Source organism: Photinus pyralis, unplaced genomic scaffold, assembly GCF_008802855.1.
Source record: "Photinus pyralis isolate 1611_PpyrPB1 unplaced genomic scaffold, Ppyr1.3 Ppyr1.4_LG10, whole genome shotgun sequence".
Taxonomy (NCBI): domain Eukaryota; kingdom Metazoa; phylum Arthropoda; class Insecta; order Coleoptera; family Lampyridae; genus Photinus; species Photinus pyralis.
The window spans coordinates 16,266,798-16,281,785 of NW_022170250.1; the positions used below are offsets into that span (position 1 = coordinate 16,266,798).

Here is a 14,988-nt window from a genome sequence, read left to right on the forward strand (position 1 = left end):
GACAGAGTATTTTCTTACAGCTTGCTGAAAGGCCTAGCTACAGAAGTCTTTTATGAACCTCCGCTATACGCTCCGCGAGTTACCGGTTTGACAAAAAATGGGGACTTATTTGATCTTTTTCGGTTCCGGCATATTTTGTATGACGGCTACATTTTCTGTGTTCGGGCGTATTTCTTTCTCTGAGATAACATGTGCTTGACTTCCTTGCATCACACGTGACATTTGGTTTGATTGGCACGAAGTCCGAATTCTTGGAGAGCCTTGAGGACGAACTCTGATCCCTGTTGTGTTCTTCAGGCGTTGGCGACAGCAGGATTAGATCGTCAAAATAAGCGAGTAAGTGAATATTGTGCGAAACCAGGTGTCCAGGTGCAGGCGCGTTCCGTAACCCGGTGGTAATGCTAAAGGTGCGATGTCCACGAGAAAAACCTCCAAAACTATTATTGGTTGATGGTCAAAGTCCATATTTACTTAGAGGCGGTGGAACTCGATTGGTTGGTATCGCTTAGATACTCGGGTGGGGGTCTATGTCTGGGCACTAGCCTGTTTGTATCAACATCGTTATCTACAGGATGCCATTTCTTATACGAGGGGTTAACTTATGTAAAATAAACACTTGCGTATCTTTAACAAAAAATTCCCATAAGTTATATTTTGATTGACATTAAAAAATTATCTAGGAAAATTTGGTTTTGAACGACCGTAAGGACAGCATTTTTTGCCAATTTGTATTGCAGGTCATTGACTTCGGAATAAAGAAACTAGTTTTACATTTAAAGTTGACTTCAATAAAGAAAATTTCCAAGTGAAGTAGTTCAATATGTGTTTTTATATTTATATATTTTTCCGTCTATTTTTATTATATTTAATATTAAACCAAGGTTAATTCACAGAGATCGTGGCCACGAATTTGATCAAATTAATTTGAAATTCATAATGGAAATTACAAGTAAAAAAAAGTGTAAATTGGAATTACCACATTATTTAAATTTGTCATTAATATATATTCGAATATTTATGGTCCCTTGGTGTTTAATTTTGCAAATGTTCCAGGAAAATTCAATAGGAGGAGTTTTCAGTAAGTAAGTTTACGTAAAATTTAGGAGCTAGCCGTTGGTCAAATAATTATTTACCGATTTTGAATTTCGATTAACACCGAATACCGCTGTGGACATTTATGTTTTTGCCGACTTGTACATGAAGATCACAAAGCCTAATCTAAAGGCAGGTTATCCATACGAACGAATATTGTAACGGCGAATGTTGTGTTTCCGCCGCGATAATTTTTGTGAAGGAATTTTGCAAAACATTCCGCTAGCTTGGTATATACATTTTTTTGTGTTTTCATAATTTAAATTCTCCCCTAGTGTAACCTAAAAAAGCATTTTCAAAGAAATAGTACTAATAAAAAATTATGAAGATGAGATGCAACTAGTGACATTTTTTCGCATAAAAGTCAATGTGGACATCCTCAAGGAGTTTTAATAAGGTACCGGACGTATTTTGCCATGTTAGATCAAATTAAATCCTCAGGCAGTCCTTAGGCCCAGACGGAGGTTTTATGCTCCCTAGGAAGTAGGTGCAAATGGATTTTCAATCTGAAAACACAATGAAAACCAAAGATATTTGCCCTTTAATTTACTACACAATGTTGATCTACAGAATCCCCACATAAATACTATCCACCAATCCAACGGTCTCTACCGACAAAGTGTAATTAGTACGATCTTTGGTGAAGATTTACAAATTTATTATCCCTCTCCATATAGCCAGCGAAGTTACTAAACTTCCATTACATTCAGCTTCAGAGATGACAAATTATAGCTCATAAAGTGTATTGCCCAATCATTAAGAACGTGACATGTGACATTAAAAGGATTTCCTAAAAACACGCCTTTGTGTTGCATGTTCGCTTTACAAACAATATTGATACTTACCCGAAAAGTTATTTGTAGTCAAAATTTATGGGAGTTAAAAACAACAAACGCCGACTGTCTAACTCAATATTTCAACTAAATTATTTAAAAGCTCGTGAGTGCAATTAGCCAAAATTTGTTAATTGAGTTCTACAAAATTCGACAAATTATGTGTGTATGTGTTGAATATGTGGCCATAAATACATACTTCTCCCTAAAGCTTGAGCAGATTTAATTTTGAAGTTGGCATAAATTTAAATGATACCGTGTTAACACAAATGAATGTCGCCACGCTTATTCGAAATGTTTACTGGCTTCTGTCTAACTTCAGTACATGTCAACTCAACCCACCACACGTGTGCTTACAAAATTAAATTTATCCCTCAGTAAAATTGCCCCGTATCATATTTTACTCTTGCCTTATAAATTCCCTGAAATTGACAACGAAAAAAACGTCCTTTTAGTATAAAATGTATTCTCGAATTTTCCGAATATAATGCCAAATTGGGTAGGTAAAATGTAACGACCCTTACTTTACTAATTCCATTATGTGCCTATTATTTTCTTCTTTCCTCTTATCATAGTGAATGTAAGTGAAAAGTAGTGCAGCCCATTGAATATTAACTTATAACATAATCGCACGCAGGAAGTAAAATGCTCAGGAGAATTTTTTGGGTTAATATTATGTCCCTGTTGAATAAAGAGTTAATAATTGGTCAACTAATTAACGATCCTCGAGATCAGTACAGCTCCAACACCCGATGAAGAAAAGCCTCATGGACCACAAATCATAATATTTGCGTTAAACCAACATAAATAACCACTAGAGAAAAGCTCCGAAGGGAAAATAATTTAGAACGCTTCTTCATTAAAATATAAACAGATCTGTAAATAACAATTACTTTACGTTTGTTTGGGCTCTTATACGTCTAGAGTAATTTGTTCATTTTAAACATTAAATTACAAAGTAATTAGACTTTATAGCAAGTAAATGGGGAAAATGTGCAAGCTAAACAACAATCAACCATTAAGCATTGTTTCAACCACTGAGAAAATTTGTAAGTTGAACTTTTCAACACCACTTGCCAGATGCCTTTAGTAGAGTGGACGCTTGACTACGAGCAAGAGGGTTTCACAAGTGCGAAAGCACTAAAGCGTTCGCGTAGGCAGCCGTGCTTTATTTATTCCAACAGAGGTTACAGTCAAGATGACGTTGAGAAAAGGTACAAGTAGAGTACCTATGTAACGGGTAGTTCAAAAATAGATTTATTTCATAGAGGGAGGTAAAGTGACAATTGTTTAGGTTAGAACCTTTGTTAGAAGAATTTAGGTATTACACATAATAGAAAGGCTGATGTAAGGGATGAAAATTAGAGGGTCGAATTTTCTAATACATTGAATGGTTGGTGGAATTGTAAAACAACCGTGTATCAAGCAAGGCATATTAATTAATCGCGCCAGAATATTACCTTCCCGTTACAAACAACCTACAGCCCTTTGAATTTTTTTTCGAAATTGGTTTCTAATCTATAACTTTTGATTGAGAAGTCTGATCGAAAAAGTACGAATTGTTTTGGATTCTACGCACCCAAATTAATAAGAAAAAGTGTTTTCCCGAGAAATTTTGGTGTAGTCGATTTTTGGTAAAAAAGGAAGGTTATACACTGCCTTTTTTTGAGGCCCGAAAAAAAAATTGTCTCAGATCGACCCGGAAAAAAAATTTTCTTATAGAATGTGGCCTGTAGAATCCATAATTTCAAACAGTTCCAAGATTGGGCTACTAGTTCAAAAGTTACAGCCCTTTGAATTTTCTTTCGAAATTGGTTTCTAGTCTATAACTTTTGATTGAGAAGTCTAATCGAAAAAGTACGAATTGTTTTGGATTCTACGCACCAAAATTAATTAGAAAAAGTGTTTTCCCGAGAAATTTTGGTGTAGTCGATTTTTGGTAAAAAAGGAAGGTTATACACTGCCTTTTTTTGAGCCCCGAAAAAAAAATTGTCTCAGATCGACCCGGAAAAAAAATTTTCTTATAGAATGTGGCCTGTAGAATCCATAATTTCAAACAGTTCCAAGATTGGGCTACTAGTTCAAAAGTTACAGCCCTTTGAATTTTCTTTCGAAATTGGTTTCTAGTCTATAACTTTTGATTGAGAAGTCTGATCGAAAAAGTACGAATTGTTTTGGATTCTACGCACCAAAATTAATAAGAAAAAGTGTTTTCCCGAGAAATTTTGGTGTAGTCGATTTTTGGTAAAAAAGGAAGGTTATACACTGCCTTTTTTTGAGCCCCGAAAAAAAATTGTCTCAGATCGACCCGGAAAAAAATTTTCTTATAGAATGTGGCCTGTAGAATCCATAATTTCAAACAGTTCCAAGATTGGGCTACTAGTTCAAAAGTTACAGCCTTTGAATTTTTTTCGAAATTGGTTTCTAGTCTATAACTTTTGATTGAGAAGTCTGATCGAAAAAGTACGAATTGTTTTGGATTCTACGCACCAAAATTAATAAGAAAAAGTGTTTTCCCGAGAAATTTTGGTGTAGTCGATTTTTGGTAAAAAAGGAAGGTTTATACACTGCCTTTTTTTGAGGCCCGAAAAAAAAATTGTCTCAGATCGACCCAAAAAAAAAAATTTCTTATAGAATGGGGCCTGTAGAATTCCATAATTTCAAACAGTTCCCAAAGATTGGGCCACTAGATCAAAAGTACAGCCCTTTGAATTTTTCTTTGCGAAATTGGTTCTTATAACTTTTGAATGAGAAGTCTAATCGAAAAAGTACGAATTGCTTTGGATTCTACTCCCCAAAATTAATAAGAGAAAGTGTTTTCCCGAGAAATTTTGGTGTCGTCCATTTTTGGTAAAAAAGGAAGGTATTACACTGCCATTTTTTGAGGCTCGAAGAGAAAATTGTCTCAGATCGACCCAAAAAAAAAATTTTTCTTATAGAATGGGGCCTGTAGAATCCATAAGTTCTAACAGTTCCAAGATTGGGCCACTAGATCAAAAGTTACAGCCCTTTGAATTTTCTTTCGAAATTGGTCTATAACTTTTGAATGAGAAGTCTAATCGAAAAAGTACGAATTGCTTTGGATTCTACGCCCCAAAATTAATAAGAGAAAGGGTTTTCCCGAGAAATTTTGGTGTCGTCCATTTTTGGTAAAAAAGGAAGGTATTACACTGCCATTTTTTGAGGCTCGAAGAGAAAATTGTCTCAGATCGACCCAAAAAAAAATTTTCTTATAGAATGGGGCCTGTAGAATCCATAAGTTCTAACAGTTCCAAGATTGGGCCACTAGATCAAAAGTTACAGCCCTTTGAATTTTCCTTCGAAATTGGTCTATAACTTTTGAATGAGAAGTCTAATCGAAAAAGTACGAATTGCTTTGGATTCTACGCCCCAAAATTAATAAGAGAAAGTGTTTTCTCGAGAAATTTTGGTGTAGTCGATTTTTGGTAAAAAAGGAATCCCGCGGGACCCCCAAAATTTTAAATAAATTGGCAAATAAGCAATTTTGTGCTGTTAACTTCTGTATTAAAATAAATCGCTAATGATAGCAATCCTGATAACAATATTCAACAAAAAGTACCTTCAGTCTAACTTAGAACTGAAAAAAATCACCTGTAAAGCACAAAAAGGTGAACTTATAAAGTGCCTCAAAAATCATAGTACATTTTTAACGAAAAAAGTATTTCGGGATCCCGCGATCCCGGTATTGCATTCCCTACGAACAAACAACTAGTAGAAAAAAATTTCGCATTAAGTNATTAGGCCGGGCCGGATGTCCACTGAATCGGGGCGACGAAGATCGGTCCAACTGTAGTCGTATCCAGATTGATCGGGCCGACTAAAATTGGCAATTCATGTCCACAGGTCGATCGCCTTTCGAACGATTTTTATCGGGTTGACAGTTGACATATAAATGTCAAGTGAAGACGAAGCAGTTGTCATGCTTTTGCACCACAGGAGAAAAAATTCGCCGCCACAGTTATTCGGTACTTCCGTACATAACTAATAATAGAAAAAGAGGTGCTTTCGCATTTGTGCCCGTGAACTTGCGAATCATGAACACAAATTTAAATCTATGTATCGTATGTCCAAGAGTAGTTTTTTCCTTTTGGCTGATATTGCTCGACCATGAATTGCCAAAAGGGACACCAATTACAGAAGATGAGTGACGGTAGAAGAAAGATTATCAGCACTTTTGATTATTATGACACATGACTGCCGACAAATGATCGTGCAAGAGCGTCGCGTCGGGAGAAAATAGTCGGTTGCGATTTCGATCGGTCCCGACTAAAATCGAGCCTGTGGACAGGCTTCAATAGAAGCGCACGCGCGCGATCTTTGTCGGATGATTCAAATCGAACCGATCCTGGTCGTTCCGATGCGGTGGACATCCGGCCTTAAGTTACTTAAACGTCGTTAGTAAACAAAAGGCGATTGAATTTTATTATTATACTTTTGGATATAATTGAATCCAATTGCGACACAGTAGACTATAGTCTAGGAGCCCGAAAGGTGGGTTAGATTGAAATACTTTATTAAAGGATAATTGGTGAGACAATGAAATCGTAAGAAAATTACATCTTTAAAACTAAACAAAAAACACATTGTAACCTTTTTATTTTTTTGCTTTGATTCATAGGAAGCAACCCCAATAGTTAATACAAAAAAATAAACCCAGGGTGATGGATAGGAAGGGATACACACATATTATTGTAGTCTAGAGAGCAAAGATTGTTGGCTTATTAATATGTACGGAAAGTAAACTTACATTTAATTTTAATTTTTTATATGGTTCTTATTAATGAGACTCAGCATCTTTGAATCAAACCCGAACCCCTCGAACTTCCCTTTAAAGTTTCATACATTTCTCTCCAAGGTTCTCTTGAGTTCCTTCAATATTCATTTCAAGTCAAGCTTGCCAAAAGTTCCCATCAAATTCTATTCAGTCTAATTACGCTAACATCCGTGACCCATTGACCAATTTTGACTCACACTTCAGGGGTTTATACTGCAGGTTATCTCAGCGGACCTTGCAATCGTCCACGACAGAAATGACTCTTATTAGGTCTTTCCGGTGTCTTGATAAGTAACGGTGTAATATCGCGTATTCGATGTGATTGCTGATTTGCGGAATGTGAAGAATTAAAGGTAAAATTAAGGCTGCATGCCGTAATTAGGCGTTTTCAACAAAAAAAAATTGGGGAAGAAGCCCCAAATTTTCCACAATCTTAAGATCAGTTAATTTCATAGAAATATGAGACCTACTTCATATCATGATTATTTTTATATTGGTAAGAGTGCGCGTATAGTGCTTTACTTTAATTTCTTAATAGGTTATGCTAACATTTTTCGACGATGCTTTCTCGTTTAATTGACTCAAGAAAACGAGAGATCGGTGCGAATCGCCCCCCCCCCCTTCGGATGTGCAAGTCGGTCGAGGCTAATAGGACTTCTTCTGCAAATTTTTTTAGTCGAGAATGCTTAATTAACCTCTAACCATTTTGATTAATTTCATGACAGTAGCTCGGGGTCCGTATAATGCTATACACCCCGTTACTTCATGAAATTCCTTTATAGGCAGTGATTAGCGTTTATTACGCTTTATGAAAATTCCCTATTAGCACACTAACACGACGTTGTGTAAATGTGAGCAAACTTGTCATCAACAAATTTCCGCGTGCCCTACTCTCATTCGGCGCATATTTACTTTATTATCAAGCGTAGTGCGTTTTGTGTGAAGTAGTTTGCGAAACTTCTCGCTATTTTGGTTGAGTGAAATTTGACCACAGGCTGTGGTTGCTACTTCAGAGAGGACAAAAACGGAAAACGTTTGTTGACAGAGGATGGTCAAAGCACAAAGTCATTATTTACTAAGCTCGGCATTATTTCATGTAGTATTCCTTTTTCATAAAGAAAAGCTGGTACCCGGATATTTTGCGGACCTAATTGAATACGTTGAAAAATGGGTTAGGTGTTGCTTTTTTCTAAAAGTGACGAATGCTGACAACTGAAATAATCTGCGTTTCAATTTAGTGATCATTTAATGTAACTGCGGTCTTATTCTTTTTATAAGAAAGATAAAAACATTTAGGTTTTAAGTACGATATTGCTGATTATTAACGAGCTCCTAGCGAGTTTATAATTTTGCTGTGTCTGTTCGTCTGCCTGTCCGTCCGTCCGTTAGCACGATATCTCGTAAACGAATGGACCAATTACGATAAAATTTGGCAGGTGGATTCTTTATCAAATTTGTAGATCGGAGTTCGTGAATTGGAAATATAGACCAAAACATAAAGAAGGCCCTTTTGACATCTCCGCTAGTTATGAACAGACTTGCATGAAATTCAATATGCGCATAGCTTTAGTCATATCAAACGCAATTCCAAAAGTAGAGCCTAATCGATCAGCATTCACAGTGCCTTCTTCGCATCTCGACCATTTATAAACCGAATTGCAAACTTTCTTATTTATGAAGGTATATATTTAAATGAAATTTGATACATAGCAACTTGGAATAAAAGCAAATTTAACGCCAGTTTCAAAATTTGGTTTTGCGCATGATGTGCAGTGCCAACTTTCTTATTTATCGAAGCAACTAAATGATATTTCATACATACACTTTAAATAAAAGCAAAACTACCACCAGGTTCAAAATTTGGTTTTGCACATGCTATAGCCATACCCAGGAACTCGTTTTATATATTTATTTACACTTTTAAATTTTGGAATGAAGGAAGTTCATTATGTGAAATGAACAGAAAGAATACGATCTCTTTCAGTCAAAACGAATGGTGAGTCCCAAGAATTTTGCAGGCATATCCGAATTTTCAATGGTAGCGGTCCGCGATAATAGTTATTTACCTAAGTTCGGTAAGTTAATTTTCCCGTATGAGCACACTCTGCGGTCCTGCTTAATTCATTTAGGGTGAATGCGGGAAAATTCTGTCCGAAAGCGTTAGGTACAATATTTTTTGCAACGAATTACGTAGAAAAGGTCTAAATTAATAAAATATTGTAAATTAGTTTTTTTTCTAATCATGAGTTGGTAATACGATAGTATGTTTGGTTGGTAACATAATTTTATAACTACCCACTACTTCATAATCGCACTGGTCACATTTAAATCTTGGGTCCTTGAAAGACTTGCGAGTTAACAAATGCGCTTTGAAAAGAGTGCTTTCATTGGTCGCGTAATTGTGCTGATCGTAATTTGATTTATCTGTGTGTTAACATTCTTGCTTTCTTAAACTGAATATGCGATTCGTTGCGTAATACCACTGGTTACATCTTAAGACTTTTTAACAATAAATTTTACTTTTTCTTGAGTTCCACTTCTGAAAAATAATTTCATTACGTTATAAGTTCTTGTTTATATTGCTGTGTTTATTTCGTCTGGCAGGATGAAATTTTCGGACATCTTAATAAAGATGGACAAGGGCGGTCTCCTTCTTGTGTAATTAACATTTGTAATTAAATTTTAGTAATTTGTCATTGGTCTATGTAACAGCATAGAAATTATTGTCACACGAGAAAGCGGTCAAGGTTGTTTTTGTTTACATTTTTATTTTATTTAACGTAGAAATTTCTGGGAATTGTGTTTAGTCTTTATCTGTTATCAAATGTAAATGCTTAATGTAATTGACAGGTGGATGTGATTTATCGCTTTTTTTCTGTGTAGTTAAAACGGACGAATTTTTATTTTTCCTAGAATTTAAGGTAATTAATGTCTGATAAGAAATTGTTTAGTCGACCTCTATTTTTCTTGACCTATACGTTGAGGGGATAGTCTTTGTTGTCAAGGGTCAAGGTCAAGGGTGGATTGGTTGTTATAATTTTGATTTTCGGAAGAAGGGTTTTCGCTTTAAATAGAACGTTAAGAGGAAGAGCGTCGCTTTTTGCCACGTTGGGAGCGGAACTACGTTTCATTGAAATTTAAAATCGAGTCGAGGCAGTACCACGTTTCGTTAAAGTTTTAAATCAGCTTTTTGCTACGTTCAGCACCGAGTTACGCTTCGTAGAGGAACTTATTTCGCTTTTTGCGAGTTCCATTGTGGATTATTTGTGTTGAAGATACAGCCAGCATTGAAAGTTTCGCCTAGTGTGAGTTTGAAGTTCAAAGAAGTTCCGTTTGCCTAGCCGGAAGCCAAATATACGGCTAATTGTTGTTCGACGTTTTGAAGTTTTGGCCATCTAATAAGGAGCTTCAAGGAGAGGTTTTGTCGGTGCCCCCATAAGTGTGTTTTTCAACGTGACTCATTTTGAAGTTCAGTGAGGTGAAGTTGATGCGATTATCCGATATGTCGTTGGTATAAAGTGTAATTGTTTTTTGTGTACGGATACAATTCCCGGACATGTAATGTAATTAATTAAGTCTTAATTTTAGTCTTTTTGTTTGCGTGTTTGTACCATTTTCCTTGTCTGTGTTATGATTGAATCGCACTTTTGTAGTTCTCACATTAATTTTCCGTGTGTTTCATTCTAACGACTTCATTTCTAACTTACCTGCAGTTTTTATTGGATGCTTGCCCAAGGTCCATTTTAGTTATTCAAAAAGGTATTTGGTCCGATTCACTATATTTTAAAAGTTAACAGGTTAATTGAGAGCAGAGTCGAATCTCTCCTTTGTGCTGGGGAGAAGTTTTGTGCCGTGATAATAAATAAAAGGAAAAGAGCTAACTAGGTTTGTGTTTTGGTGTTTTGTGTACGGTCTTTCTGGCCTACGGATCAGTACACATAACAATATTTTACTTAAAACTTAGGTACGTCTCTTTGCGATTAATCTCATCATAATCAATCAGAAGTGCATTCTTATAATACGCGGTTAAAAGATAATCTTCGATTGTCGTTTTGTAGGTTAGCCAAATCACAGAATGGCATAACATTCCAGTCGCAGTCATTTTATAACCGGTTACCCGCAGATATAAAGCATTTACCGTTGAAGACCTTTAAATCTAAAGTAAAGCAAACTCTTTTACAGTATTCTTTTTACTCCTTTGAAGAATTTGAAGAGTTTCGTGATAATTGGGTGTAACTTTGTTGAAGTTTATGTTTGGTAGTTTCGTTTGTCTGACTGTTTTTTTTTTACGTGTTATATACATTTTTTTACCATGACCAAGTGTAAGTGTACCATCACAACAGCACAATAAATATTATTATTATTATTATTATCATTAAATACCCTCAACGGTTTAATTGGTTTTACAGCAAATGACACTTAACCATGACATGACGTTTGTATTAATCGGGCCTCAATCTCAATAAGTACTACCAACTGAAGAACGCACATAACCCCTTCTCTCCAGCGGAAACTAAAAAACACCGTAGTGCGGGAAAATCGTTTTTCCGTGCATCGAGGATACTTGGAAACTATCTTTCGATACAATCCTTACAAAAAATAGTTTTCAGAAAAGACCTAAACCTAAAAATACTGGTGCCTAGATTCCTTTGGAATTCATCGTAGAATACGTTTGACTGTTGTCGAGATTATATTGACACACGTGCATTCCCAAAAGAGATGTTATCCCGAAATGAATGTCTGTTTTAGTGCTTGTCGATATACCATTTTAAAGGTGTTTACATTTAGCAATTCGCGTGATACTATTTACCTTCTCGGATGTTTGATGTTTTCGTTCAATGGTTTTCCTCGCTTATAATGGACTTTTTGCTTGATTGTTGCTTCAAGCACTCGCGATTAAGGCCACATTTTAAAATTTACCTTTGATGTTCCATTATAAACAAAATATATAAAATATATACCTCCAAATTTAGGTAGTCAAAGTGCTAATTAAATTTTTTTTTATCACAATTGAAATAAACTGCTTCAGTCTTTGTAATAATTTTCAATAGGCTTGTTACATGTGCCATATGGTCCCCGACGAGAACTTATCCTGACCACCTGAGCGAGTGGTGTTCGTCTTTACGACTGTCTTCACGATAAGGATGTCCGCATTATTAGTCGGTTATTAAATCATTCAGTGCTATCATGCGTTTTTGTTTTATTTGAGAAATATGTTACAAATCAGAAGTGGGATCTATCGTTTAATGATCGAATCTAATCTATTGTGTGAACTAATAATAATTCACTGTGTTTGTGATGAAAAACAATATCGGCACCAAGTGGTAACGAGATCGTGAGTAAACATTTCTGACGTTATAGACGTTCCATATTGTTTTCTTTGCGTGACTGTTGCCGTAGAGCTATATGATTAGTGCTCAGCGTTGCAAAAGTTACTGCAATGGAAAAAATCTACACCACCTAGTATCAGAATCAGCTCCAGACGTGGGTGGGAAATGATTTAGTACCAACGGTTTGGGGTTGGTCAGTGAATAAGAATGGGATACTAAAAAATGACTAAGAAGACTAAGAAGATACCATTCTGCAGCTGCAGCAATCAGGGCTGATGTGCTTCACCCGTTGCAAATACGAAGAGTGTGCGTGTAACCAACGGTCCATCTAATTAACAAGACTAGGGACGGGGATACATGATGTGGGGTCGGCGACATCTGGGCGCCATCCCTGAGCGTGGGTCGACTCACGTATAGTGATTGGTCGATTGATCGTGGAGTGGTCGACTTCAGATGTCAAAAAGTCTCTTAAAGCTCGAATGGCGGTCTCTCTTTCTCGTGTCTCAACCTATGACATGTTCATCAAAAATTGAGTACTGTTTTCTACCAAAATGAGAATTGCGGGTGAACGGGACGTCGAAAGTGAGTACCAATAGAAGAAATGCAGTAGCCTCCGACAAGATCTATTACTAATGATGGAATTAAAAGCGATGAGAGCAACTGGGGCGTTGCAAGTCGGTGCCGATAAAGGGAATGTGGGAACCTTAGGGAACTTCCAGTGGAGTCAAACCTGGCTAATAGAATACTGATCTTTTCCTTTTGGTCTCCCGCTGATCTTCCATTTTTCTCTTTTAAAAATTTGACTTGTTCACATGGCCTGGAAAACTATGACCAGAGAACCGCCATAGCGACCATTGTAAGTAATTTTTTTATACAATGATTCAACTAAAGAAATGGTAGATTAAACGTATTTGTGCTGATTGCATTTTATACAGATAGTATACAGATTTCTTAAGATTCTGTACGGATTCTCTGACGATAGAAAGAGCTCACATTCCGAAGTCATTTCATGCGTACCTCTTTGAACCTTTTACAAACATTTGTTTCCAATATTTAAAATACAGTTCGGTTATGGGTTTAAAGTGATAAGTCACTTGAAACTGGCCACCCTTTGGTTCAGTAAATGAGTACTTAACGAGGGAAAAAGGGTGCATGAAGGTGGGGACACTTTATTGATGTTAGGACTCGAGGCAGGATTGAAAGTCCCCCGTCGTAGAAGGGCAGGGAGTCTGTCGGAAGGTCTTAAGGTCTTCCGATAAGGGGAGCAAATTATTCAGTTTTAAAGTTGACAAAACCATTAGCGGTTGGAGTGAATAGTAATAAATTGGCTTCAAAATGATATTATCAGGTGATATAGTGAGCCATGTGGCATAGGAACTACAATGCGAAATTCGTATTTTTCAAAATACTGCTTACCCGAGATTGAGGGAGTGCATATTTAGGTCTTGCGTATAGAAATGGATTCTGTCGGATCGACTCGTATTTGCATCAGTTCTGTACCATTAATGGCACTATTGATCTCAGAATTATACGCATCCGTCATCGTACATTATTTAATGGCAACTAACGTAAATTTACACAAACACTATAAATATACTAGCGTCAATACAAATTATACATCACACATTTAAATTCTGTTAGTAGTTTGTTTGGGCACTATTCGAAGCGAAAACAGTTTATTTGCAAAACCCGCCGTATTTTGTACCTTCAGATTAATTTCCTAGACCCGAATTTTCGTTGACTTGCGAGTAATGACGGTTATTAGCTTGGAAGGATCTCACTTACTCATCGTTAAAATTTATGATGTATTTTGGCCATTAAAACGGAAATATTGTATTTTTAAAAGAGAAAATTCGGTGTACGCAAATGAATAAGTAATTTATCAGTAGGTAATTATAGATGAACTAGGGAAAACTTGTTTTAACTATGCACATATATCAAACCTTTGATAGCGTTTTGGGATGCGGGTACAGGTTGACTAGACAACTTTCCCTGCGAAGCCTATAATCCCAACGCGTTTCTAGATGAGGGATTTCCATTGTGTCACATATTGACTGCACATGACTAGCAGTATGAGCAGATTGAGGACCAAATATGGCCGCTACTCCGCTTCTGAGGAGGTGGCACACTGTAACAAAGAATACAATTAATCCTATTTGTTAAACAAATTAGTAATTAAAAAAAACGTTGTCAGATAGATAGGTAACATGAAAGAGTAGGTAGGTAAAATGGCATTGGGAAAAGAAATAGGGTTTCCACTGCCAAAGATCCAGAATAAAACCGCTTGATGTAAAGGTTTCGATAAAATTCAAGCAAAATGAAATATTTAAAGAAATTACGATCGGCGATGGAGGCGGAGTACAACATTTTTATGACCTGCTGCCTGAATGTAGGGAACGTGAGAGAACTATGAAGCGGCTTCTTGTTGTTTCACTTACAATTGAGATACAACGTGCGTTTTATGAGACTTTCGACAAAAACTAAGGAAGCTTAATAAAAATTGCAAATCAAACTGTAGGGAAGCTTTTTGATGTATTGAATTCCAATAATGTGCACGTTCAGGCTCAGGTTGTAGAATATTCCGGAATGTCGGACGTAACAACGCATTTGAATGCATATAGGCAAAATTTAGTTGTTCCAGAGAACGCTTGAAAACATTACTGTTAGAATACTCAATAACGGCTATTAAATGGCCTGTTTGTTTTATGTTGCATTGTTTTGTTTAAATTAAAGAGAGTAATAGACTAGTTCGAAATCAGATTTAATATCTCTGAGTGAACTGTTCTTGACAACTCTACAATTGACAGCACCCTCAATAAAATTAATGTGTTTGTGTGCTTGCGCTCTGATTGTTTATAATTAGGATCATAATCCACAATTAAATAATTCACTAAGGCGTAAAGGGCACGTTTATCACGATATTGATTCACTAGTAGAC

At 36.2% G+C, this 14,988-nt stretch overlaps 1 protein-coding gene across 1 annotated transcript in view; it reads right to left on the reverse strand.

The window, feature by feature from the left end:
• LOC116162394 (glutamate receptor ionotropic, kainate 2-like) overlaps positions 1-14,417 on the reverse strand; it is a 165,353-nt gene extending 150,936 nt beyond the window's left edge. Inside the window, exons 1-2 of the mRNA XM_031476010.1 lie at positions 14,390-14,417; positions 13,994-14,178 (exon numbers count right to left, since the gene is read on the reverse strand). Of these exons, the coding sequence (XP_031331870.1) occupies positions 13,994-14,178; positions 14,390-14,417 (213 nt within the window). The remainder of the gene's footprint in view (positions 1-13,993; positions 14,179-14,389) is intronic.
• Positions 14,418-14,988: the final 571 nt, after the last annotated feature.